The 27,500-nt window shown below is 30.0% G+C and overlaps 1 protein-coding gene across 2 annotated transcripts in view; it reads right to left on the minus strand.

The window, feature by feature from the left end:
• Drip (aquaporin homolog protein drip) overlaps positions 1-27,500 on the minus strand; it is a 120,992-nt gene that overhangs the window by 69,328 nt on the left and 24,164 nt on the right. Inside the window, exon 1 of one of the 2 annotated variants that reach the window (XM_088277540.1) lies at positions 1,247-1,446. The exons of the other annotated variant lie outside the window; for it this stretch is intronic. Coding sequence (XP_088133666.1) covers positions 1,247-1,277 — 31 coding nt within the window. The 5' untranslated portion in view covers positions 1,278-1,446. Of the gene's footprint in view, positions 1-1,246; positions 1,447-27,500 lie in introns of those variants that run through there. 2 annotated transcript variants of the gene reach the window in all.

Here is a 27,500-nt window from a genome sequence, read left to right on the forward strand (position 1 = left end):
ATAGACACAAAAAAGAGAAAAAAATTAAGAATGTAAACATTTTACAATTTTCACAAAATTAACTCTTGATCATTTACCCGTTCTTTATTTTGCCTTTGTTCCATATTTTATTTTGACCTCTAACATCCGTCGGCAACAAATTAACATTTTACATTTAGTAAAAGTATATAGTAAAAAAGTTACATTAACAAAAATAAAGCCAATTTCACAATTCCACATTTATGCTATAATAACGATCAGAGATAAAAAAAAAAGAAAAGAGAAAAGAGTGGGAGTGTGTGTGTGTGTGAGGAAGGGAGAAAAAAAATGAAGGGAGAAAAACTAAAGGGAGATTTTTTAAAATAATAATAATAAACACTTATCCGCAACCAATGGTGCATAGGGCACTGCATCATATAAACGCAGTGTTATCTTTATCGTTAACTCATGAAATCAGCCCTCCGCTTCAGGTACCAGTCCAGGGTAATATTGAATGAATATTAAAGTAAAAAAATAATTTTGATTTATTTGACCTCCCCCCTAGGAATCGAACCCGGGACCTCCAGTACGGTAGCCCAGCGTGCCGACCATTACACTACGGAGGCGGACAATTTTTTTTAGGTTCTAGAAACAACAAGCATTCTACCACTTTTGTCCTCCTCCGTGGTGTAATGATTAGCGCGTTTAGCTACCGTGCAGAAGGTCCCGAGTTCGATTCCCAGGGTGGTGAAAATAAATATTTATGATTTAACACCATCTAACGTAGTTTATGTTTTATTTATGTTGAAGTACTATCTACCCTCTGATTGCAAACAGCTATATATGGTATCAAACGTTTTGATCAATATCACTATTCTGTTTTTGGTTGGTTGGAAGATATTGCTTTTTAGCAATAAGCCCGCCAATCAACTTATTTATTTTCTATACATGAGATAGATTGAGAAATGCCAAGATCAGGTTAGGTTAGGTTAGGTGGGGAAGGCAACGAAGAAGGCAATGGTATGCGCATGTGAGGAGAATGGAACCATCCAGACTCCCCCACATCGCATTGTACGGCCAACCCCATGGTAGACGACTCCCGGGCAGACCACCAAAGAGATGGGCCGATAGCTGGGAATCGACGTCGCAGGAGGCTAATCCCTCTTAAAAACAGGCCGTAAGGCCTACAATAAGAAGAAGAAGATGAAGAAGAAGAAGTTTAAATGAATAAAATAAATAAATAAGTAAAAATATGAATATCCAAAAGAACTGTTTAAATTCGACTTACTTTCGGCCACTTCAGCCATCTCTAAAACCATCTTGAAGCACTCAAAAATATTATATTAATTTGCACACTATAACCTTTTATTTTTTTATTTGAATTACTCTTATATTTTATTTTATTTTTTGCGAAAAAATAAACATAAATATTTTAAAATTTCCTCAGGTTATTGTCACACACACGCCGTTCCGGTTTTTCACGACACTGCAAAACATTTGACTAACTGAATCACTGAATCAAATAACACGTATCCAACAAGCAAATATATGTGTGTACTTAAAAAAAGGATCATCTCAACTTCAAGCTCTAATTAGTACATAAAAAACATGCCCTCATATTTTTTCCTTGGTGCCTTTATTTCAACCAACCAATATTCATAACATCACTCGTTAAAGATCGAAATCGCAATTACAATATCAGAATGAGTTTGCTATATTTGATCATGGATACGAGTCATTAGTCTTTTTTTCTCATTTGAGCAGCAAGTTGATGTATTTAGGTGGGTTTTGTAATGATGTTTAAGTGTTAAATATCCGGGAAAAATAATGCAGGTTGTACGATGTAAAAAGGGTTGTTTTTCGCGGAAAAAACTTATTTTTTAATTTATTTTACCAGACATAAACACATTGCTATGAATCAATTTGACGAATGTTACATTTTGACATGATTCAGGTTACAAGCCCTATAAAATACCCAGACTTCCACATTCTTCTTTTTCTATCTTCAGATATCAAAATGTGGAAAGATGACGCGCTAAAATGTTTATATATAACATTTTGAGTGTGTCCAAATACTTGTTCACAAAATCTGGATTATCTCCAATTACAGGAGTTATTTTCATATTATTTTTTGACATTTCATCAAAGATGAAGAAGAATATGGAAGTCTGGGCATTTACATTTATTGGTTCATATATATAGAACTTCGAAGAATTTGAGTAGTGTGGTTGTCAATAATGGGTAGAATTGGTGAATGTTACACGTGTGTAAAGTGATCACTCAAACCAGCCTATGATGGTCGTAAGCCCCGTAAATGCCCAGACTTCCATATTCTTCTTCATCTTTGATGAAATGTCAAAAAATAATATGTTTATATATATTTTTAATAATCTTATTTCCTCACAAAACGGATTGACGAGCAATTTATTAATTAAATGGCATATTTGTTAAAAATATTATACAATATAATTGTTATATGGGAGATGCATCAATGTGGAAGAGGCGAAGATTGTTTGCAAAGACAGGTTGGCGTGATGTTCTATTCTCTCTGCCTACCTACTAAGTTAGTTAGCTAGCTAAATATACCGCAAAAGCGGTATATTTTAACTTAATAGGTGTAGTTTTTGCATTTTGAAGAAAAGGTATTGTTGAATTATTTTATTAAATTTACTAAATATTTTTCAAATGGAGAAAAAACCTTCAGGTTTTACCTAAAACGATCTCTTGCACAGTAAAAAGTTCAATAAATGGCTTGATATTTATTTTTAATACATTTCATTATATTCTTAAACTTTAAAAACGATTTCCTGAATAATCCTTTTTTTATTTATGACGTTGTTAAAAGGAGTGAGCGACTTGTCATACTTTTCTATCATAATCCAGTTTTCCTATAAAAAATAGAAAATCCTATCCTCCCTCAGTACAAAACCATTGTAGCATTTTCATCAAAATTCGTACGATCACAGTACTATTATTGTGTCGGATATTGGATTCTCCACCCTACCCAAGGATGAGAAATCAATTATCAAGGTTTAAACAGAAGTACCTATCTAAAAAATTATATGCAAGTTGAGACACCTACTAAATAATTTTGAACGATTTTTTCAGTATTTTGAAAATGTCTCTTTTGACAGACTGGCAACATTAGCAATCGCGTCTCTCGCAGTGTCGGATCAGCAGATAGGATTAAAATATTATTGAGAGCAAACAGTAGTCGCTAACATTCGTAACACTTGTGTCAATCAACGGCTCCAGATCAAATAAAACACCAGCAAAGCTGCGAAACGAAGCTAATCAGGTACTAACGAACAAATGACACTGAAGGTTACAACGCTTCATGAAGTTATCATGTAAATGCGCAGGGTACCCTGAAAGTTTGAATCGGCACATGTACCTACTAAAGTAAATTTGATGAAACTTACTTTATAATATACGGAGAGAACCGACTTAAATAATTGTATATATCAATTGGAGCACTTATCATAACTTATATGTGCAAACATAATCAAATTACAGTATTATTTACTTTTTGACCCAAAAAAAATGTAACACGTCTTACTCGCTTCACTGTCAGTCGAGAACTGTAGTTTGAGGATTAATCTGTCTAATATCGTAACGTTAATGTTGGGTATTTTTTTAATTTTTTTTTTACAATAGTTTGGGCTGGAGGACGATTGTCCCATTCATCCTCTGTCCCACTCATGGGCACTCTCCCCTACATATTATGGAATAAAATGTGGTGCAGGTAAATCTCGTTTTACGCTAGAACACACGTATAATGGACGATATAAGGTTAGGTTCCATGTCAAAATTTTAAGTACAATCTAACATGTTTTGAATATTGAAAGCATTAACTTTGGATCATATTGATATATTATTTCGAGAAATAAAAATACTATGTGTTCTGATCCACTCACATTTTTATTAACCAACTAGTTTCGGCAACAACCTGTTGCCCTCTTCAGGGTTTCATTTATTACTATAAGTAGTAATAAATGAAACCCTGAAGAGGGCAACAGGTTGTTGCCGAAACTAGTTGGTTAATAAAAATGTGAGTGGATAAGAACACAAAGTATTTTTATTTCTTGAAATAATATAACAATCTAACATGTTTATTGAAAACATATTTTTTTACATAGCCTTATACTCGTATTACACTTGAAACAAATTATTTTTAAAACGTAATTTACATCATATATATCTTCTTACAGTAAACAAAACATTTATTTTAAAATTCTTTCAGACTATTTTCATTCTTCATAGATTCAGGCATTTCATCATACAGTTTCAAATCATTATACAATTTTGCGACTCCTTTTTTCTTCTTCAAAAATTGCACTCTTATTTAATTCTTATTTCTGTTACGTACAGCCTATTTATCATTCATTTATTCAAACCCTTGTCCACACCCGATGGTGAATAGGGCACTGCATCATATAAACGCGGTTTTATCTTAATCGTTAACTCTTTCATTCCAAAAGACACTGGCATAAAAAAATCGGCGTGAAATGAGCACAAATATGACAAATTATAAAATGTAAGTTTCCGTTTGAAAATTCTTAAATTTGGCGTTTAATTTGTAGAACTCCATAATTTATATTTTAAATATTTGAATCACATACTGTTTTTTAGAGTCTACTGAATTTGAATTTTTTGCATACATCCAAAAAAAATCGTTGCTATTAAAAAGCTTTCTTAATTCAACATGCTCTTGTAAACTCATTTGTACAGCTTCATGAATTTTAATGATATATGCAGGAGATCCAAAAACTTAAGTAGTGTGTTTGTCAATCATTGGTAGAATGGTGAATGTTGCGCGTGCATTAAGTGATTAATTAAACCAGCCTTTGACTGTGAACGCAGGATAGGAGGAAGACATATATCTTGGCTTTTAAAATTTGTGAGTGTGGCTTCTCTATAGCGCTAAGTCCTCGTTTAGAGCGGCTGTGACAAAATGAACATTATCACGATGATTGCCAACCTTCAGCGCAGAGTAGCACAATAAGAAGAGCAACACGTGCTATGTACACTGGGGGTATTGTCGAACATTCGATAATTATGAATTCATTAATATTTTCACATGCTTCGAAAATAGGCTAATGTTGTTTGAGATTAGCATTTCTTGAAGTGAAATTTAACTTTTAAATGTTCGAGCAAATACCGTAATTTATGGTAGGTATGTACTATCAATTTGCTATCGATATATTCATTTGTATTATTTTAATATTTTCGTTGTAACTGCAACGGTCATTTGTGAAATGCGGTTGGTATATGTACATATTCATATATCGTGGTTATACTGGCAAAAAACTCTAAAATCCCTGTTATTTAAAGCTTTTAACTTTAATAAAATACTTGTTATTAAACATAAAGTTCAGGATGTTAAAAGGTATGTATACATGTGTGTGTATATATATATATATATATATATATATATATATATATATATATATATATATATATATATATATATATATATATATATACACATATTCATTTTTCATTCAAACCCTTATCCACACCCCAATGGTGCATAGGGCACTGCTTCATATAAACGCAGTGTTATCTCGATCGATTACACATGAAGGAGAGGTGAACAGCCCTCCAATTCAGGTACCAGTCCAGTGTAAAATTGAATAAATATTAGAGTGAAAAAATCACTTATATTTATTAAACCCCCCTGGGAATCGAACCCGGGACCTCCAGAACGGTAGGCGAGCATGCTGACCATTACACTACGGAGGCGAACAAATATTATATATATATATATATATATATATATATATATATATATATATATATATATATATATATATATATATATATATATATATATATATATATATATATATATATATTTATATATATATATATATATATATATATATATATATATATATATATTCAATAAAAATTAAAGTCACTTAACACACGGATTATTAAAACACTCGAAAATATTTCAATCTCATTTCGATTAGATTTTGATTAGTGGGCTAAGTTAATTTACGAGATAATCCCGTCTTATACACTCGACCGACTCCCAATCAATCGCATATCGTACTGATACTTGAGATGTCACAAATAAACTCTCATTGATGATAATAAATATTATAATCGTTAAATAAAATAAAACAATTCATGTTGACGTTAATTCTGAATGGGCAGTTGAGAAAACAATGGAAAATAAAATGATCTGTATATGTTCTGGGGCATCAAAGCAATCATCAACGAAATTGAAATTGTATAAGAGTCAATTATTTTTATTTTTAAACCAGGGCATCGATTACATAAGGAAGTTATAATTTAACCTACGTAACTTAGTGTCCGCCTGCGTAGTGTAATGGTCAGCACGCTCCGCTACCGTTACAGGTCCCAGGTTCGATTCCCAGGGGGGGGGGGTCAAATAAATATAAGTGATTTTTTCAGTCTAATATTTATTCAATAATACCCTGGACTGGTACCTGAAGCGGAAGGCTGATCACCTTTCCTTCATGAGTTAACGATCAAGATTACACTGTGTTTATATGATACAGTGCCCTATGCACCATTGGGGTGCGGATAAGGGGTTTGAAGTTTGAATTTGGATAACTTTGATTAAATTTCAACAAAGCCGAAGACGAATCACGATCGGCGTGCGTGTGACAATCAATCCAAGGAAATTTTTATATTAATTTTTTTCGAATAAAAAAATTGTGTTACGTAAAAACAAAAGGTGTTCTTTTTATTTTTTGAACACTTAATATTATTTTTGAGCGGTTTTAGAGATGACTGAAGTGGCCAAAAATATTTTTTTTTACATTCGCATAACCTATTAATTTGTTTGAATGTTCTTTCCTCACTCATTCGATTCTAATGCCTAAACCATCACAACACGCTTTTCTTAATTTGATGGTTATCTTAGCCTCGCATTCTTTCCTTATATCACCATCTAAATTGTTATACTATTTAAGTCAAAACATAATGATTCTGACTTATTATCATAAAAAATATCAAGAAATCAAATTGGCAATCGTTGTATTATTATTTATATATTCACGGTCAGAGGTCAATTTTTACAAACACAGGAAAATACTAAAGAGATAGTACATATAAAATATGTTTGAACAAAGAAACGATTACGAAAAATATATTAAAAATGAAAGATTCTGAGTATAATTTGGAAGAAACGTTAAAAATAACAAAATACATAAAACTTTTGTGCAAACATACACCCAAGAATACATACATTTGATACATCATGACATTTCGCTCACTCCTTTCAAGAACGTCATAAATCAAAAATTGTCAATTTTCAGTTAAGCATGTTTTTGGAATGCCCAGAAAATGTACTATATCCCAGCAAAAGCGGCATATTTTCAACTTAATATTCACCCGCTACAGGGCAGAAAGTGTTGTTTTTGCATTTTGAAGAAAAGGTATTGTTTAACTATTTTTTTTAAATATACTTAATATTTTTTAAAATGGACGAAAAACCTTTAGGTTTTACCCAAAAAGATCTGTTGCACAGTAAAAAGTTCAATAAGTAGCTTGATATTTATTTTTAATACATTGTATTATATTTTTAAACTTTAAAAACGTTCTCCTGAAAAATCAAGTTTTTTTATTTATGACGTTCTTGAAAGGATTGAACGATATGGGATCGAATGCAGAGAGGACACCTCATTAACAAAAAACGCGCTCTGAGCGTCTGAAATTAAGACTCTAAAAAGCATATCTGGCAAGAGTCTACGAGATATAATAAGGAACACCAGGATAAGACAAATACGCGAGATCGAAGAAATTTCTTTTTGCCTATTATGTATGTACAAGGTCTTATAGCATATTTAGTTTATATGCCTCAAAAAAGAAAGTGAATGTGCATAGTAAATAATAAATGAATAAGGTTGATCCCTAAAAACAATACAATAGATACGATCAATTCAATATCTTATATCAATCCTTCCAGATAGAATAAGAAACGCCAGGATTAGGGAAATATGCGAGATCGAAGATGTCGATAGGTAGGAAGGCAACAAAGAAGACAATGGTATGCGCGTGTGAGGAGAATGGATTCACCAGACTCCCCCACATTGCATTGCACGGCCAGCTCCAAGGCAGACCACCAAAGACATAATTTGGCAGCTGGGAATCGACATCGCAGGAAGCTAATCCCTCTTAAAAACAGGCCACAAGACTTACACCAAGAAGAATATGAAGAAACGTTGAATTATGAACATTTTGAGAAACATCAAAATGAGATCGACAAAAACACAACCCTGAACAAATTGATAATGGAGCAATAAAAATTAACGTGACAAAAACTACGATAACAATTGGCATCCAATAATTAATTTCCTGAAGAACAAATGGATTATTTAATTGCTTTTCAATGATCGAGACACGTTTATAGTTTTATTATTATATTTTTTTGATACACGCTTGCCTCACTTAAAATTTCGTTTCTTTTAAGTAAACTTTAAAAAAAAAAGTAAATATTTGTCATTTGAAATGACAAGGGACAGTCTAATATATATATATATATATATATATATATATATATATATATATATATATATATATATATATATATATATATATATATATATATATATATATATATATATATATATATATATATATATATATATATATATATATATATATATATATATATATATATATATATATATATATATATATATATATATATATATATATATATATATATATATATATATATATATATATATATATATATATATATATATATATATATATATATATATATATATATATATATATATATATATATATATATATATATATATATATAAATATAAATATAAATATATATATATATATATATATATATATATATATATATATATATATATATATATATATTTAAAAAAAAAAAAAAAATATATATATATATATATATATATATATATATATATATATATATATACATATATATATATATATATATATATATATATATATTTAAATATATATATATATATATATATAAATATATATATATACATATATATAAATATATATATATATATATATATATATATATATATATATATACATATATATATATATATATATATATATATATATTTATATATATATATATATATATATATATATATATATATATATATATATATATATATATATATATATATATATATATATATATATATATATATATATATATATATTTATATATATATATATATATAAATATTTATATATATATATATATATATTTATTATATATATATATATATATATATATATATATATATATATATATATATAATTTGATCAGATCAAATGGTTTTCTCCCGTCACTCAACATTATTAAATTTAGTTAACAAAGCATTTGATTATAATGCAAATAATCCCCAGGTGAATTTATTTTGAATATAACATACTGAATATCGATATCATTTCTACTGAATATCGTGAAATATTCAGGGGCGGTAATATCTAGGACCTAGAATCCAGGTATTCATTTGATGGGATCACTGTCCATAACGGTGACCTGTCCAGATATCGAGACGACTGTTAACCCTAGTTTGAACTCTGTGAACTGTGTATGTATGAAGTAACGATATTACACAATACACAATTAACACTTGTATGCAATTCCAAGCATATAACTTTATTGTTACTGCAATCTTCGCTAACACAATATGACATCAAGTATATTTTCATTGTCAATGCGCCCAAGGTCAATAACAATACGTGTTCAACTAATGGAAACTTTTATTTGATAATTGAAAAGTATTTCCTGAATGAAGATGTCACGCATTTCAAGCAAAAATCTGCAAAGAAAACAAACAAAAATCGGTTTTTCAACATAATTTTAGACTATCTAAGGACTGATGAGTATGATATGGATTTTGGACTACTTATAGAAATGTAAAAGCTTGATAGATTTAAATGTAAAAACCGCGTACAACATAAAGTACCACTCTACGTATATCGCTCACTCCTTTCAACAACGTCATATATTAAAAATCGTCAATTTTCAGTTGTGCATATTTTCGGAATGCCCAGAAAATGTACCTTCTATATGCCAGCAAAAACGGCATATTTTTAACTTAATATTTACCCGCTTCAGGGCAGAAAGTGTTGTTTTTGCATTTCGAAGAAAAGGTAATGTTTGGTTATTTTTTTTAAATATATTAAATGTTTTTCAAATGGAGAAAAAACCTTCAGGTTTTACCTAAAAAGATCTGTTGCACAGTAAAGAGTTCAATGAGTGGCTTGATATTTATTTTTAATTCGTTTTATTATATTCTTAAACTTTAAAAACGATCTCCTGAAAAATAAAGTTTTTTGATATATGACGTTGTTGATAGAAGTGAGCAATATGTATGAAGTATATAACAAAAATTGTGGCGATGAATACGTAGAAGAGTTTTATTTAGTTAGTCAGTTTTCGAGATAGAATCAGAAATGCCAGGATCAGGGAAATATGCGAGATCGAAGATGTCGTTAGGTGGGGAAGGCAACGAAGGAGACAATGGTATGCGCATGTGAGAATGGAACCATCCAGACTCCCTCACATAGTAGCCCCATAGTAGACGACTCCCGGGCAGACCACCAAAGAGATGGGTCGATAGCTGGGAATCGACGTCGCAGGAGGCTAATCCCTCTTAAAAACAGGCCGCAAGGCCTATAATAATAATAATAATAATAATAAACCCTTATCCGCACCCCAATGGTGCATAGGGCACTGCGTCATATAAACGCAGTGTTATCTTGATCGTTTACACATGAAGGAAAGGTGATCAGCCCTCCGCTTCAGGTACCAGTCCAGGGTAATATTTAATAAATATGACAGTGAAAAAATCACTTACATTTATTTTACCCCCCTTGGGAATCGAACCCGGGACCTCCAGAACGGTAGCCGAGCGTGCTGACCATTACGCTACAGAGGCGGACAAATAATAATAAGAAGAAGAGTTTTATGTGGTTTTAAATTGAGCTGTGCAATAAAATAAGCTAAACCTTATGAAGTTGATGTTGACAACTTTCAAAAGTTCCAAATTGGTAATTTGGCAATAACCTTCACGTCTGATTGGTAATGAAGCACTGTAAGTGATTACACCAAGGAATTCTGGCAAAAAGAACAATGTAATTAGTTCCAAATCGGACAACTCCACTCGCTTCACTGGAGGAGAAACTAATAAAGATAAATTACCAAAATAACAACTCCAAACGACGGGTATTCGTTCTGGGGTCAGGTATGTGGAATAAATACTCTTTATTGACTACTACCATCACGCCGTTTCCCCGCAGGGGTAGGCAGAGAGGATGGAACGCCACACTCTTCTGTCCTGACATACACTCCTCGCCTCCTTCACATCCATACATCTAGTCATACATGCCCTCCGATTACGCAGACTTTTGACACCGCCAGATTGATTGACCTTCAGTTTAATATCAAACCTTTCTGGATGCATTTTTAAATAATTAATTTTTCATTGTTTTTTTTTTAAATAATTTCATTTGATAAAAAATTTAAATTTCCTAAAGTTATTTATTCCTCTTTGTTTTTAATTTTTGGTCAAGATAAGCATTATCAATAAACTAACTAACTAACCTTCACGCCGCTTCCCCGCAGGAATAGGCAGAAAGAATCGAACCGGCCGCATTCATGTATTTGACATACCTGATTGTGCCAAGTTTTCCTCGGTCTTCCTTTGCTTCTTTTTCCAACAACATTCGCCTCATAGGTTTGTTTAACCGTTCTTTCCTCACTCATACGTTTCTCATGTCCAAACCATCTCAACTCACCTTTTTTAATTCTATCGATTATGCTTATCTCAGCCTTGAATTCTTTCCTTATTTCATCATTCGAACATCTATCAAACATCGTTTTGCCACCCATTCGTCTGAGGGATCGCATTTTGACTGCATTCAGTCTGGTTTGCCATCCATCTTTTGCTAACTCCATGCGTCGCTTCCATATATATATATATATATATATATATATATATATATATATATATATATATATATATATATATATATATATATATATATATATATATATATATATATACATAAATATATGTATATGTTTATATATATATATATATATATATATATATATATATATATATATATATATATATATATATATATATATATATATATATATATATATATATATATATATATATATATATATATATATATATATATATATATATATATATATATATATATATATATACATATATATATATATATATTTATATATATATTTATATTTTATATACATTTCTATTAAAAAATTTACTATCGGATAAATGCTGGTTGAAGAATGCAAAATGCAAACAGTGCAATGACTGTGCGCCTTTAAATTACTGAAATATTTATCTACACGTTGTTTACAAATTGCCTCACTGTTTGTCCTTACACACGGTAGCTTGTTTTAGGCGTTATTCAACTATTTTACAATATTTAAACAGCGATGTTATCTCCATATACAGATAAGCTGACGGAGACATTCAGTGTATCGAGCATATTTGCTTTGTGTTATGCATACGGTGTAATGCACACTTGGAAATTCAATTCAGCTATAAAAATATTTATTATTTGTAATAATAGGTATCCAGTGTGCAAGAAGTGTTTGCCATGTTAAGGGTGAACTCTCAAATTTACGAAATCAGCACGCGAAAGGATAGTTAACAACTTAAGGCCACGCTGAGGACTAGACGTCTGTTCTAATGTTTTTTGGAATGTAAATAGGAATTTGATTTTTTAAAAGAAATATTGAAAAAATATATATTTATTATTTTAAACTCCTTACCTTTTAATATTATTTATTTTTCAAAATCATATATTTATTTCAGAGAAATTCTTATTTTTCCAAACTAGAATGGCATTTAAAGTAAAAAATGTTCTGTAGAACGGGGCTTCTTAAACTTTGATGTGTTACTTGAGCCAAGTACAAAAAAGAGATTTAAATCTGTATTTGGTCTACAATAATGAGCGTATTGTGACAATAGGTGTCACCTGTCAGGGAAACAATGAACCATGTCGATACGTTCATTATTGTACACCAAATACAGATCTATTTTTTTTGTACTGGGCTCAAGTTACACATCAAAGTTCAAGTAGCCCCGTTTTACGGTAATTATCTGGGTTAAAAGAAAATTAAGTTACGGGCTATTGATTACCCCGCCTTAACTGCGTCCTGAATGGCAAAATAAATGCATTTTGAGATCTCAACATGGATGATGAAGAAAGTGGATTTTTTACCTGTATTTAATGTGTTTATGACCTTTAAAGCATCATGAGGTTCGTGATATATGTAGGATTTCCAAAAAATTAGTATTGTGAATGTCACATTTGTAAAGTGATCACTTTAATCAGCCAATGACAGGTCCAAAGAAGTCATATAAGTATCCAGACTACTTTATCTTTGATGACATGTTAAAATATTAAATAATTATAAAAACCGTGTATCAAGTTGACATTTATAATAATATTTAATTGATTGCGCAAAAATGTGACATTTACGCGAAAACCGTGGAAACCTTTTAACGTTTTACGATATTTTGCGTCACTGCGTCGGACATGAAAATGATTTTTAAAATTTACCATAACGCGTCGTAATTTTCCGCCTAAATATGAACCACACCATCTTGTAGGCGCGCTGAACATAACTGTCAACAAATTTATGGTATATTTTATGACCAGAGGTGGATATATAAACATATACACATATATATATATATATATATATATATATATATATATATATATATATATATATATATATATATATATATATATATATATATATATATATATATATAAAGTCAATTTTCAGTTGTGCATTTTTTCGAAATGTCCAGAAAATGTACTATATCCCAGCAAAAGCCGCATTTTTTAACTTAATATTTACCCGCTACAGGGAAGAAAGTGTTGTTTTATAATTCTTTGAATATACTAAATATTTTTTAAATGGAGAAAAGACATTCAGGTTTTACCGAAACAGATCTGTTGCATTGCAAAAAGGTCAATAAATGGCTTGATATTTATTTTTAATACATTTTATTATATTTTTAAACTTTAAAAACAATATAAATGATCTCCTGAAAAAGTTTTTATTTATGAGTTATTTTTCATATTAATAATAATAATATGAAAAATAACTCCTGTAATTGGAGATTATTCAGATTTGTGAACAAGTATTTGGACACACTCAAAAAGTTGTAAATAAATTATTTGGTCAAATTATAAGCTAAATAATAAAAAAAACGAAAATTTTATTTTCTGGCGTTTCTCATGATTATATATATATATATATATATATATATATATATATATATATATATATATATATATATATATATATATATATATATATATATACATATATATATATAATATATATATATATATATATATATATATATATATATATATATATATATATATATATATATATATATATATATTTATATATATATATACATACGTGTACATATTTATATATTTAAATATATATATATATATATATATATATATATATATATATATATATATATATATATATATATATATATATATATATATATATATATATATATATATATATATATAAATATATATATATATATATACAATATATATATATATATATATATATATATATATATATATATATATATATATATATATATATATATATATATATATATATACATTTTACAACAAACTTATGATTGGAACGTTAAACTTGCTTCGTCTCTATTGACAAATAAAGAAGAGACGATGATTATTAGACATGGAAATGGACAATATAAAATATTGTAAGATTCTACAACATTTTGAGTGTGTCCTAATGATGGTTCACAAATCTGGATTGTCTCCAATTATAGGAGATATTTTTTATATTATTTTTGACATCTCATGAAATAAACGACTTTTACGACTTTTATAAGTCATGGACTAAAGTCGATTTACGCGTCCAAAGGGTTAAATAAGTTTAAAGCAATTGATGAATAACTTGAGGAGATTTTAGAATGTGAACAAACCAACATTCACTTTTCTAGTTATTCAGATGACGCATGTAACTATTTTTACATATTTTTGAATATTGTTTATGTTACTGTCATAATAAAATACTAATAATGGTAATAAAATGGACAAGATGGTTTGAACTAATCCATAATCTCAACTAAAAAAATGCTAAAAATCAATTTGTAAGAGTTCCTAATATACCAATAAGGATATTTTTCATATTATTATAATACGATACTTTTATTACCAAATAAATAAAACAGTCAATAAATTTTTGAAATTATTAGATTTTATTAATGTGGGAACCGACACATATTGGAAAAATAGAAAAAATTATATAAAAATATAAATATTTAAATGTCTTAGATAAATATCCGGTCATAATCATTGTTTTTCTTTCATTTTTATTAATCGAACATGATATAACAACAATAGTCTAAAAAATATTAATAGAAAGAATGTTTTAATATAAGTCTTGATAAAGAAGCGGTTAGCTTGCTTCGAAACCGGTTGACATTATAATTAAGTTATAATATAATGTTTTTAGGGATTTTAAAACAAAGTAACATTTTAATTATGAAGTTATTTTCAATGAAATCTATAAACGGTATACGGGTTTTTCACATGAAATTGGACGATTTACGAAATACGAATTGAACCCGGAACCCTCAGCACGTCAGTTAAACGATAACCATTACACCACGGAGGCGGACAGATAGTTATTACATATATATATATATATATATATATATATATATATATATATATATATATATATATATATATACATATATATATATATATATATATATATATATATATATATATATATATATATATATATATATATATATATGTATATATAAATATGTGTGTACATTTCTTCTGACCTATCCGCACCCAATGGGGCATAGGGCACTACATCGTATTGACGCAGTGTTATCTCGATCGTTAGTTACATGACGGCAAGGTTATCACTCCTGCTCGTCAGTGACCAGTTCAGGGTAATACAAAATAAATAGAGAGTGATATTTATATTGACACTAATATTGAGTGACACTAATATTTATATTCACTCCCCCCTCCTGGAAACCGAACCCGGGACCTCCAGCTTGGTAGCTTGACACATATTCAAAGACAGCGTCGGCATAGATTGTTTCACATTCCTATACACAGGACCAACCTGCCAATGGTTATGCCTGTAGGAAGAGCTACCGCTATGTTGAACAATATCACATTGGATATTGATCTGTTCCATGTGTCTGAAGGAGTCTTCCGAACCGGGATTCTTCTACACATTTAACAAGAGTCTTCTTGCTTACTTTTAATTTTTTTTTATGTATACGCCTTAAATGTTAGTTTGTAATGTATATATTAATTATTGAATAAATTGAAATTGAAAATTGAAAATTGAATTGAAATATTATATACATATAAAAATATAAAACCCTTATCCGCATCCAAATGGTGCATAGGGCACTGTCATATAAACGCAGTATTATGTTGATCGTTTATACATGAAGGAAAGGTGATCAGCCTTCCGCTTCAGGTACCAGTCCATGGTAATTTTGAATAAATATAACAGTGAAAAAATCACTAATATTTCTTTTACCTCCCTTGGAAATCGAACCCGGAACCTCCAGAACGGTAGCCGAGCGTGCTGACCATTACACTACGGAGGCGGACAAACATATTATAAATGTGCCCTTTCTTTTTTCTTTCTATTCCATTTAACCAGATTTAGAAAAAGGGACTCAGCAACGGATACAGTTATCAAATAATAAAATGAAAAGTTACGCAATAAAAAGATAAAAGATACGTTTGTAGACGGTGTAGAAGCAAGGTCGCAAAATTAAGCGAACCTGTATTTATTCAACTTCATAATAATCTAATTACCTTAATATCCCAGTAACGTAGGTAATAATCTAAACGCAAAATTGTTTACACTTGCGTAACTAACAATTTGAAAACACAATAAAGATAATGCAAGATACGATCACAATTTTAGCCATGATAATAATTTAAATACTCGTATGTACATATAAATAATTAATGATGATCAATTATACACATTCTTGCAATTTTGAGAAACTAATATTTTACGAAACTAATATTTCTGTCCGCCTCCGTAGTGTAATGGTCAGCATGCTCGCCTACCGTTATGGAGGTCCCGGGTTCGATTCCCAGGGGGTTTAATAAATATATAAGTGATTTTTTCATTCTAATATTTATTCAATGTTACACTGGACTGGTAACTGAAGTGGAGGGCTGATCACCTTTCCTTCATGTGTAATCGATCGAGATAACACTGCGTTTATAGGAAGTAGTGCCCTATGCACCATTGGGGTGCGGTAAGGGTTTTATTTATTTAATATTTTACATTTTTTGACATCTCAACATAGATGAAGAAGAATATGGAACATTTTGAGTGTGTCCAAATGCTTGTTCACAAAATACATACATCTCACCAATAGATGTCTGTAGTGAAGTTCTAGTGATTCAAGAACAAAATTATTTATTATACTCACATACTGATACAAGAGTTTCTGCTCAATAAAAAGCTTCTTTTCATGTTACCAATAGATGTCTAATGAATTTCGAGTGATTCAATAAAAAATGTTTCTGAATGGGTTCAAACAAATAGAACTTGAGTAGAGAGAGTAGAATTTGAGTAGAGAGGTTGTAAATAATGGTTAGAATTTGTGAATGTTACATATCTATATTCTTCCTCATCTATAATATGTAGAGATGTCAACAAAATATTGTAAAAATAATTCCTAACTGGAGATAATCCAGATTCACAACATTTTGAGTGTGTCAAAATACTTTATAAATTCATTTCTTAATTGGATCATATATATAGAACCTCCAAGAATTTGAATAGTGTGGTTGTCAATGATGGGTAGAATTGGTTAATGTTACACGTGTGTAAAGTAATCACTTAAACCAGCCTATGACGGTCGTCAGCCCCGTAAATGCTCAGACTTCCATATTCTTCTTCATCTTTGATGAGATGTCTAAAAAGAATATAATCCAGATTTGTGAACAAGTATTTGGATACCCTCAAAATGTTGTAAATATATAGTCTGGTCAAAATATAAGCTAAAATAAATGAAAATTATATTTCTAGCGTTTCTCAAGTATGTGAATATAATCCAGAATTCGGACCTCATACAAATGAAAGAATTTCTGCTTAATATAAAGCTTCCCTCATAACACCATAGATGTCTCTAGTGAAGTCTAGTGACGTCAAGCACTATAAAAAATTATACTGACCATTCTTACGTTTACTTTGATTTACGAATATATCTGTTCGGAGTCTAATTTAAAAGTTAAAAAAAGTACTGCTTGTTTCACTAGAAGTTTCAATATACGTACTAGTTATTTGTGTATTAAAAAAGTGCGCTAAGTATAGAAAATCAAATAGCGTGATATTCGCTTTCATCGTGTCCAAATTTGTACGTCTCGTTATATTGGTCTTTTTTTTTATTTAGAATGGAAATTTCTCATTTCAACAATAAATGGCATATTATTTTTTAACATCTCATCAAAGATGCAGAAGAATATGGAAGTCTGGGCATTTACGGGGCTGACGACCGTCATAGGCTGGTTTAAGTGATCACTTTACACACGTGTAACATTCACCAATTCTACCCATTATTGACAACCACACTACTCAAATTCTTGGAAGTTCTATATATATGAACCAATTTAGAAACCTTGTTCTTGAATCACTAGAACTTCATTAGAGACATCTATTGGTGAGATGTAAAGAAGCTTTTTACTAAGCAGAAACTCTTATATCAGTATGTGAGGTCCGAATCCTGGATTATAATCACAAACATGAGAAACGCCAGAAAATACCATTTTCATTTTTATTATTATGCTTATAATTTGACCAGATAATTTATTTACAACATTTTGAGTGTGTCCAAATACTTGTTCACAAAATCTGGATTATCTCCAATTACAGGAGTTATTTTCATATTATTTTTTAACATCTCATCCATATTCTTCTTCATCTTTGATGAGATGTTAAAAAATAATATGAAAATAACTCCTGTAATTGGAGATAATCCAGATTTTGTGAACAAGTATTTGGACACACTCAAAATGTTGTACATAAATGGCATGATAAGAAATTATACACATTATTCTTGCAAGCCGTTATTAATATTGTTACTAAGATGGGATTTCCAGGTGCAAATTGCAGAGTCAACCAGTTTGGAGAATGCAGGGGTGTGCAGAAAACAAATGCATTTAATTGAGAATTATATCATTTTTCATCATAACTAACTTATTAAAAATCACACTGCTTACCGCAAGTGTAGGCAGAAAGAAAGAAAGAAGTTTTCCTCGATCTTCCACTGCTTGTATTTGTAACTACGTTCGCCTCATATCGCTCACTCCTTTTAAATTTATATAAAAAAGTCAATTTTCAGTTGTGCATGTTTTCGAAATGACCAGAAAATGTACTATATCCCAGCAAAAGCGGCATATTTTTAACTTAATATTTACCCGCCACAGGGAAGAAAGTGTTGTTTTCTAATTCTTTGAATATACTAAATATTTTTTAAATGGAGAAAAAACATTCAGGTTTTACCTAAATAGATCTGTTGCATTGCAAAAAGATCAATAAGTGGCTTGATTTTTATTTTTAATACATTTTATTATATTTTTAAATTTTAAAAACGATATAAACGATCTCCTAAAAAAATCCAGTTTTTATTTATGAGTCATTTTTCATATTATTAAAAATAACTCCTGTAATTGGAGATTATCCAGATTTGTGAACAAGTATTTGGACACATTCAAAATGTTGTAAATAAATTAACTGTTCAAATTATAAGCTAAATAATAAAAAAAAAACGAAAATGATATTTTCTGGCGTTTCTCATGTGTGTGATTATAATCCAGGATTCGGACCTCACACACTAATATAAGAGTTTCTGCTTATTAAAAAGCTTTTCTTCATCTCACCAATAGATGTCTCAAATGAAGTTCTAGTGATTCAAGAACAACGTTTCGAAATTGGTTCATATTTAAAGAACTTCCAAGAATTTGAGTACTGTGGTTGTCAATAATGGGTAGAATTGGTGATTGTTACACGTGTGTGAGGCGATTTTACACTTAAACCATCCTATGACGGTCGTCAGCCCCGTAAAAGCCCAGACTTCCATATTCTTCTTCATCTTTGATGAGATGTCAAAAAATAATATTACTAAATATTATTTACTCGGCAAAATAATCGCTGACCCTATATAAATATACATTCCCTGCATCCAAAGAGATGTTCGCAGTTAGTTATAATGCACTTGACCGTCAATTTACCGTTCCGCGTCACTCTGCATTTGGCCAGGGATTCTCAACGATGCCGTATTTTCCAATTAGTTTTAACTTACGCTAATTAAAAATTACTATGCTCAAATTTCACCTTCCTGATTTTTAACATCATAAAGACAAAATCAATCAAATGTGCAATCAACTCACAGTAGATGGAAAGTAGGTACTTGAAAATGTACAAAAACGTCCGTGGAAAAGTCACATTTTTCCCCCTTTTTTCATAATTTAATAAAGAAATGTAATTTTTTATCCCTTCTTTTTATAATCTTTGTATTTGACTTGAGCTTTAATCTTTTCTCTTCCCTTTTACTCTTTTCCGTCCCTCTTCCAGGTATTTTGACATTTAAAAATGTGAAATTTTGTTATTTTTGTGAAATTTGCGGAAGAGTATAAATACTTATTTTGTAAATGTAGGTACTTCTTTATGTGAATGACTTGGTGTAACTGTTCTGTAAAATTCCCAATTAAAATTGACTTTCGAATCAGTTAATGAAAAAATCAAATATCTTCTTTAAAATGATTTTATCTGTTAAATGAAAAAAAGCACACATAAAAAATAAAACATAGAAAAATAAACTGTAATATTATTCATTATTATAAAAAAATAAAAATTAGGAATAAACCGTCTCCAAGCACAATAGCTTGGTCTTTTTTATGTTAAATTAAAATGAAATAAATAAAATATGTAGTTTATAAGGATTATTTGTTGTCTTATACTATGCTGATTGAAAACTTTTATTTTATTTTTATTTTTTATTCGTTTAAACTACATATAAGCAATGCGTGTAGGTCCTTCTCCAAGGATAAGCGCTTAGTTCCTTTTTTGGAGAGGCACAGCGTAACTAGTATAAGATACAACATTTTGAGTGTGTCCAAATACTTGTTCACAAAATCTGGATTATCTCCAATTACAGGAGTTATTTTCATATTATTTTTTGACATCTCATAAGAGTTTCTGCTTAATAAAAAAGCTTCTTTACATCTCACCAATAGACGTCTCTAGTGAAGTTCTAGTGATTCAAGAACAAGGTTTCTAAATTGGTTCATATATATAGAACTTCCAAGAATTTGAGTAGTGTGGTTGTCAATAATGGGTAGAATTGGTGAATGTTACACGTGTGTAAAGTGATCACTTAAACCAGCCTATGACGGTCGTCAGCCCCGTAAATGCCCAGACTTCCATATTCTTCTTCATCTTTGATGAGATGTCAAAAAATAATAGTATAAGATATGTTAAAAGTAGAAATGTCTAGTAAATGAATTGAATTATAATGTTTTTGTCATAAACATATTCAATAAATAAAATAAAAAAAAAGGATTATTTCTTGACGATTGATTTTGTTGAGGTTTATATTGATCTACATATTTTGTTAATGCTTTCTTGACGATGCGGTTCACCCACCACAGTTTCGGAAGCCCTGACTTCTGCAGGTCGTTTCCCGTTCACCGCATAATGTAGGTAGGACGTAGCTATCACGACACGCGGCACAATTACCCAGGAATGTAGACGCCACTATGTAGGCAATATGAAATGATACCGCAATCTCTCCTTTTCCACTGGCATATATAATATATAGTTTATATACTGATCGAACACGATTACTATAATTTTACTAGCGACAATATCGAAATGACAAGTGCTGGATACATGAACGTTATATTACTGTGCACATTTTAGAATCATATTACACCATGTAACCATTAAAATATAAAGTACATACGTGAATGGCATATTTGCCACTAAATAGTACGTGGGTATCGTTGAAGAGGGTATGAAAAAGAAACAAAAATACATATTATCTAAAAACTTTCTTCAAATACTTTGTTGTATGGGAAAAGTTCTACAAAAAAATACTTTGTAAAAGGTTATCATAAAAAAATAAGTCTTTATAAAGGTAGCCTTTGAGATAATCTGAAACGGTTTGTGTGTTTAACTACCCTACTGAGGGTATCGGGTTCGATTCTTGATATTTAAAATAAATAAACCATTTTTTAAAGAATGTTTCTGACGATACTTTGTGGCACTTTGAAACTTAATACAATAAACGAAATACTAAGTTTGATTTTGACCACTTTCATTTTCTCGTAGAACATAAAAATCAACCGCTTTCGACAAGCAACTTGTCTTCATACGTAGTACCGTAGAACGGGGCTACTTGAACTTTGATGTGTTACTTGAGCCCAGTACAAAAAAAAATTAAATCTGTATTTGGTCTACAATAATGAACGTATAAGTTTCACCTGTCAGGGAAACAATGAATCATGTTCATTGTTGAATACGTTACGTTCATTATTGTAGACCAAATACAGATCTAATTTTTTTTGTACTACACATCAAAGTTCAAGTAGCCCCGTTCTACGGTACGAAAAAGACAAGGTGCTTAGCAAAGCAGATTAAAATAAAAGTGGCCTTCTTTTTACAACAACCTTTATTCCGCAAAACATTATTTCCTTTTTTCAGAAAACCCGTTGTTTCATACTATTCACTTCATTCGTTCTTCAAAACATATACTACTTATTTAATCAAATTAAACTATTTATAAGAGTATTTTTTATGACCTATTTTACACTTATTTCTCCAAAAATTAATAAAATATTTTTCATGTCTTTCCCATTCCCCTTGATAAATATAATAATTATACTTTTTACGTTTTGTCCGCCTCTGTAGTGTAATGGTCAGCACGCTCGGCTACCGTTCTGGAGGTCCCGGGTTCGATTCCCAGGGGGGTCAAATAAATATAAGTGATTTTTTCACTGTAATATTTATTCAATATTACCCTGGACTGGTACCTGAAGCGGAGGGCTGATCACCTTTCCTTCATGTGTAAACGATCAAGATAACACTGTGTTCATATGAAGCAGTGCCCTATGCACCATTGGGGTGCGGATAAGGGTTTTATTATTATTAATATTATTAACTACGTTATCTAATCCTAAATGAATTATTTTCATGAATTGATTTGTCACTATGTGGTAGAAACCATCCATTTTCAATGAAAGTTTTATTTGGTAAATACCACTATTTCTTAAAATCTATCATGACACGTGTTTCAAGGCATCACAACGTTCAACGTTTCAAAGACACAACTCAACAATTTAGACTTGGCTTCACATACGGTGTTGAAAAAGGATGCGGAATGCATCGAAACACGTGTCACGATAGATTTTAAGAAATTGTGGTATTTACCAAGTAAAACTACAATTAAAAATCCATGAATTAATTGTTTTGTTCACGGGCTGAAGTTGTATAAAAGATTTCGAAGCCCTGGGTATTTATTCAGACAATTACCTCTTCTAACAATATGTAATAAATTGTATAAAAACCCAACGAGGTGTCACTTCAGATGGAAGTCTCACGTCTCGCCCATTTACTAAGAAAACAATAAAAAGCACTTGCTTTCTTTTGCCGACCAATTTTTTACTACAAGATTAGAGTGAAAGGTGAGAAATATTCAGAACGTGTTATCTTAACCCTAGAGTGACACACTTTCTAACTTGATCACACGTTGTATAAGATATATTTTACTTTTATTTTTTTTATTAACATTTTTTTTATTTTTTTTTTATTTTTTATTTATAATTTTTTTAATCAAATATACATTGTTTGGCAAAATAATCAACATAGTTGCATTTACATACATAGTTTTTTTTACGTGCTACCTCACTAAGAGAGCAGATTGCTCGTGTTAAGAGAGGGAGTTCGCTTACAGGGTTTGTACATATAAATAAGAAGTAAAAATAAACTTACAGGGTTTGTACATATAAATAAGAAGTAAAAATAAACTTACAGGGTTTGTACATATAAATAAGAAGTAAAAATAAGAAATAATAAATGGTAATCAAACGGGAGTTTGCCTTATATGTTTTTGTAAATCATTTTTGAAAGATTTTAAATTGATTATATTTTTTTATTCTTGCAGGTAGTTTATTAAAATGTTTTATTCCTATAAAAGAATAGTGGTTTTGAGCTGCACTAGTATTATATTTTGGGGCCTTTAAGTTATTTTGTGATCTTGTATTTCATAACATAAATTGTATACGTTTTTTTTAAATAATAATTTTAAACATATTCATTTTTTTGCAGAGACCCACCAATCCACCTTGTGTGTATTGTCGGTGAAGTACTTTTACGTACATTTTTTATTGGTTTCATCAATTTTAACCTAATATACACACAAAAAATAGAGAAAAATTAAGAATAAAACTATTTTACAATTTTCATAAAATTAATTCTTGTTTACAACATTTAGAGTGTGTCCAAATACTTGTTCACAAAATCTGGATTATCTCCAATTCCAGGAGTTATTTTCATATTATTTTTGACATCTCATCAAAGATGAAGAAGAATATGGAAGTCTGGGCATTTACGGGGCTGACGACCGTCATAGGCTGGTTTAAGTGATCACTTTACACACGTGTAACATTCACCAATTCTACCCATTATTGACAACCACACTACTCAAATTCTTGGAAGTTCTGTATATATGAACCAATTTAGAAACCTTGTTCTTGAATCACTAGAACTTCACTAGAGACATCTATTGGTGAGATGCAAAGAAACTTTTTATTAAGCAGAAACTCTTGTATTAGTATGTGAGATCCGAATCCTGGATTATAATCACACACATGAGAAACGCCAGAAAATACCATTTTCATTTTATTATTAAGCTTATAATTTGACCAGATAATTTATTTACAACATTTTGAGTGTGTCCAAATACTCAATCCAATTACAGGAGTTATTTTCATTTTTTTTTTTTTTTATGGGTAGAATTGGTGAATGTTACACGTGTGTAAAGTGATCACTTAAAGTATTTGGACACACTCAAAATGTTGTATACAAAATATATTATTATTAATTATTGACAAATTATTCATCTAAATGTCAGCCATTTGAGGGTTGACAGTGTGCGCTTACTAGCGAATCAAAACGAGGCTGACAAGAAAGGTAAATGCTTCTTTTTTCATCTTAAGAAAGTTAAAATAAAACATCCGGTCAGGCAACACTAGAGAATAAAAACTCAAGATCATGTTGGAAGCCTCATTATGTTTTTATGACTAACCTATATTGACCCAACCTGTATTATGTCCGCCTCCGTAGTGGAATAGTCAGCAAACTCGGCTACCGTTCTGAAGGTCCCGGGTTTGTTTCCCAGGTGGGGTCAAATGAAAAAAGTGATATTTTCACTCTTATATTTAGTCAATATTACCCTGGACTTTTACCAGAATAGGAGGGCTGATAACCTTTCCTTCATGTGTTACCGTTCAAGATAACACTGTGTTTATATTATGCAGTGCCCTATGCACCTATTGGCATGCGGATAAGGGTTTGTAGAAGAAGAAGTTTATTTTAGCGTAATAGATTTCTGTACACAGTACTGCACTGAAGGGATAAAATGGTACAAGTCAATAATTTTCACCGAGTCTAGAAAAAGTAGATATTTATTTCAACTGAATAATACCTTAAAAATATTTTTTAAATACTGCACTTACTACTACTACTACTACTACGCCGTTTCCCCGCAGGGGTAGGCAGAGAGGATGGAACGCCACACTCTTCTGTCCTGACATACACTCCTCGTCTCCTTCACATCTATACATCTAGTCATACATGCCCTCCGATTACGCAGACTTTTGACACCACTTACTATGATATGATCAAAGTCTAAAAATCGAAATTACGAAGACTTTCGCATCCTACAGACGCAAAAAGTCAGCGTTTTATAAAAACAGACTATTGTTAAGATAACACTGTTTGTTCTTTCAGTCAAACAACTGCCTTGGCAAGCGTTATACTGGCACAGTAATAAAACAGTAAAAATATAATAAAATTATTATATAATATGTATATCATGTCGGTACAAATTGTGTCGTATTGCAGATGTAATTTACATTTACGAGTTGTTGGAAAAAGATGGAAAGATTGACGAATGATTAGGTTTTAAGGCCCAATATACGATAAATCGCAACTAATTTTTCTTTTATTTTTTTTTATTTTTAATTTTTTTTATTTACTTTTTTTATTTTATTTATTGATTTGGCATTTAATTTGTAGAACTCCATTTTAATTTATGTATTAATTTTAAATCAAACACAGATTTTTTGAGTCTACTAAGTTGTATTTTATTAACAAAAACACATAAAAAATTATATTGTGACAATTGTTTCGCCTTGTTAGGGCATTATCAAACGAATGTGAAGATCAAATGGACTACGGTCCTTATGTAGCTATACAATTCTAAGTGACAGTTTTAACACGTGCGGCAATCATTTATGGGAGACAACAGTAGCTAATGAAATTCTTCCTTTCCCAGAAAATAAATATAAGGGTACATACCTACATCCCCCATTTTCTCATTCTTATTTTCTCATTCTCAGATCTTCACTTCGTTTGATAATGCCCTAACAAGGTGAAACAATTGTCACCATATAATTTTTTATGTGTTTTTGTTAATAAAATACAACTTAGTAGACTCAAAAAATCTGTGTTTTATTTAAAATTAATACATAAATTTTCTTTAAACCTAGGTAACATTAAACGTAATTGATTTTTTCTGTAACCACTCTGTGAAAGAAATGTATGATTTAAAGTAAAGGAGTTAAAAAAAGTTATTTTTATTTCCAAAATTTATTTAAAAAAATTATATTTTTTTTAATGCGGGCAGCCTCACGTGCGGTTCCTTGTGCAACCGATCGCTTACTGAATTGGATCTATTAGCAAACAACCGAATACTCCCCTTAATATGGTCGGCTACTTCTTTGATATTCATTTATTTGTTTACGTATCAAGATTAAAAAATGTTATTTTTTGTATTAATTTTTAAATAAAACACAGACTTTTTGAGTCTACTAAGTTAAATTTTATTGTTAAAAAACACATAAAAATTAAAATTGTGACAATTGTTTCGCCTAGTTATAGCATTTTCAATAATTATTGTGTATTTTTTAACAATAAAATACAACTAAGTAGACTCAAAAAATCTGTGTTTGATTTAAAATTTAATACATACTTAAATTAAAACAGAGTTCTTCAAATTAAACGCCAAATCAATTAATAAATCACATACTTCTCACCAATAGATGTCTCTAGTGAAGTTCTAGTGATTCAAGAACAAGGTTTCTAAATTGGTTCATATACATAGAACTTCCAATAA

Source organism: Brachycentrus maculatus, unplaced genomic scaffold (genome assembly GCF_059751285.1).
Source record: "Brachycentrus maculatus isolate JH-2025_06_01 unplaced genomic scaffold, ASM5975128v1 h1tg000046l, whole genome shotgun sequence".
Lineage (NCBI taxonomy): Eukaryota > Metazoa > Arthropoda > Insecta > Trichoptera > Brachycentridae > Brachycentrus > Brachycentrus maculatus.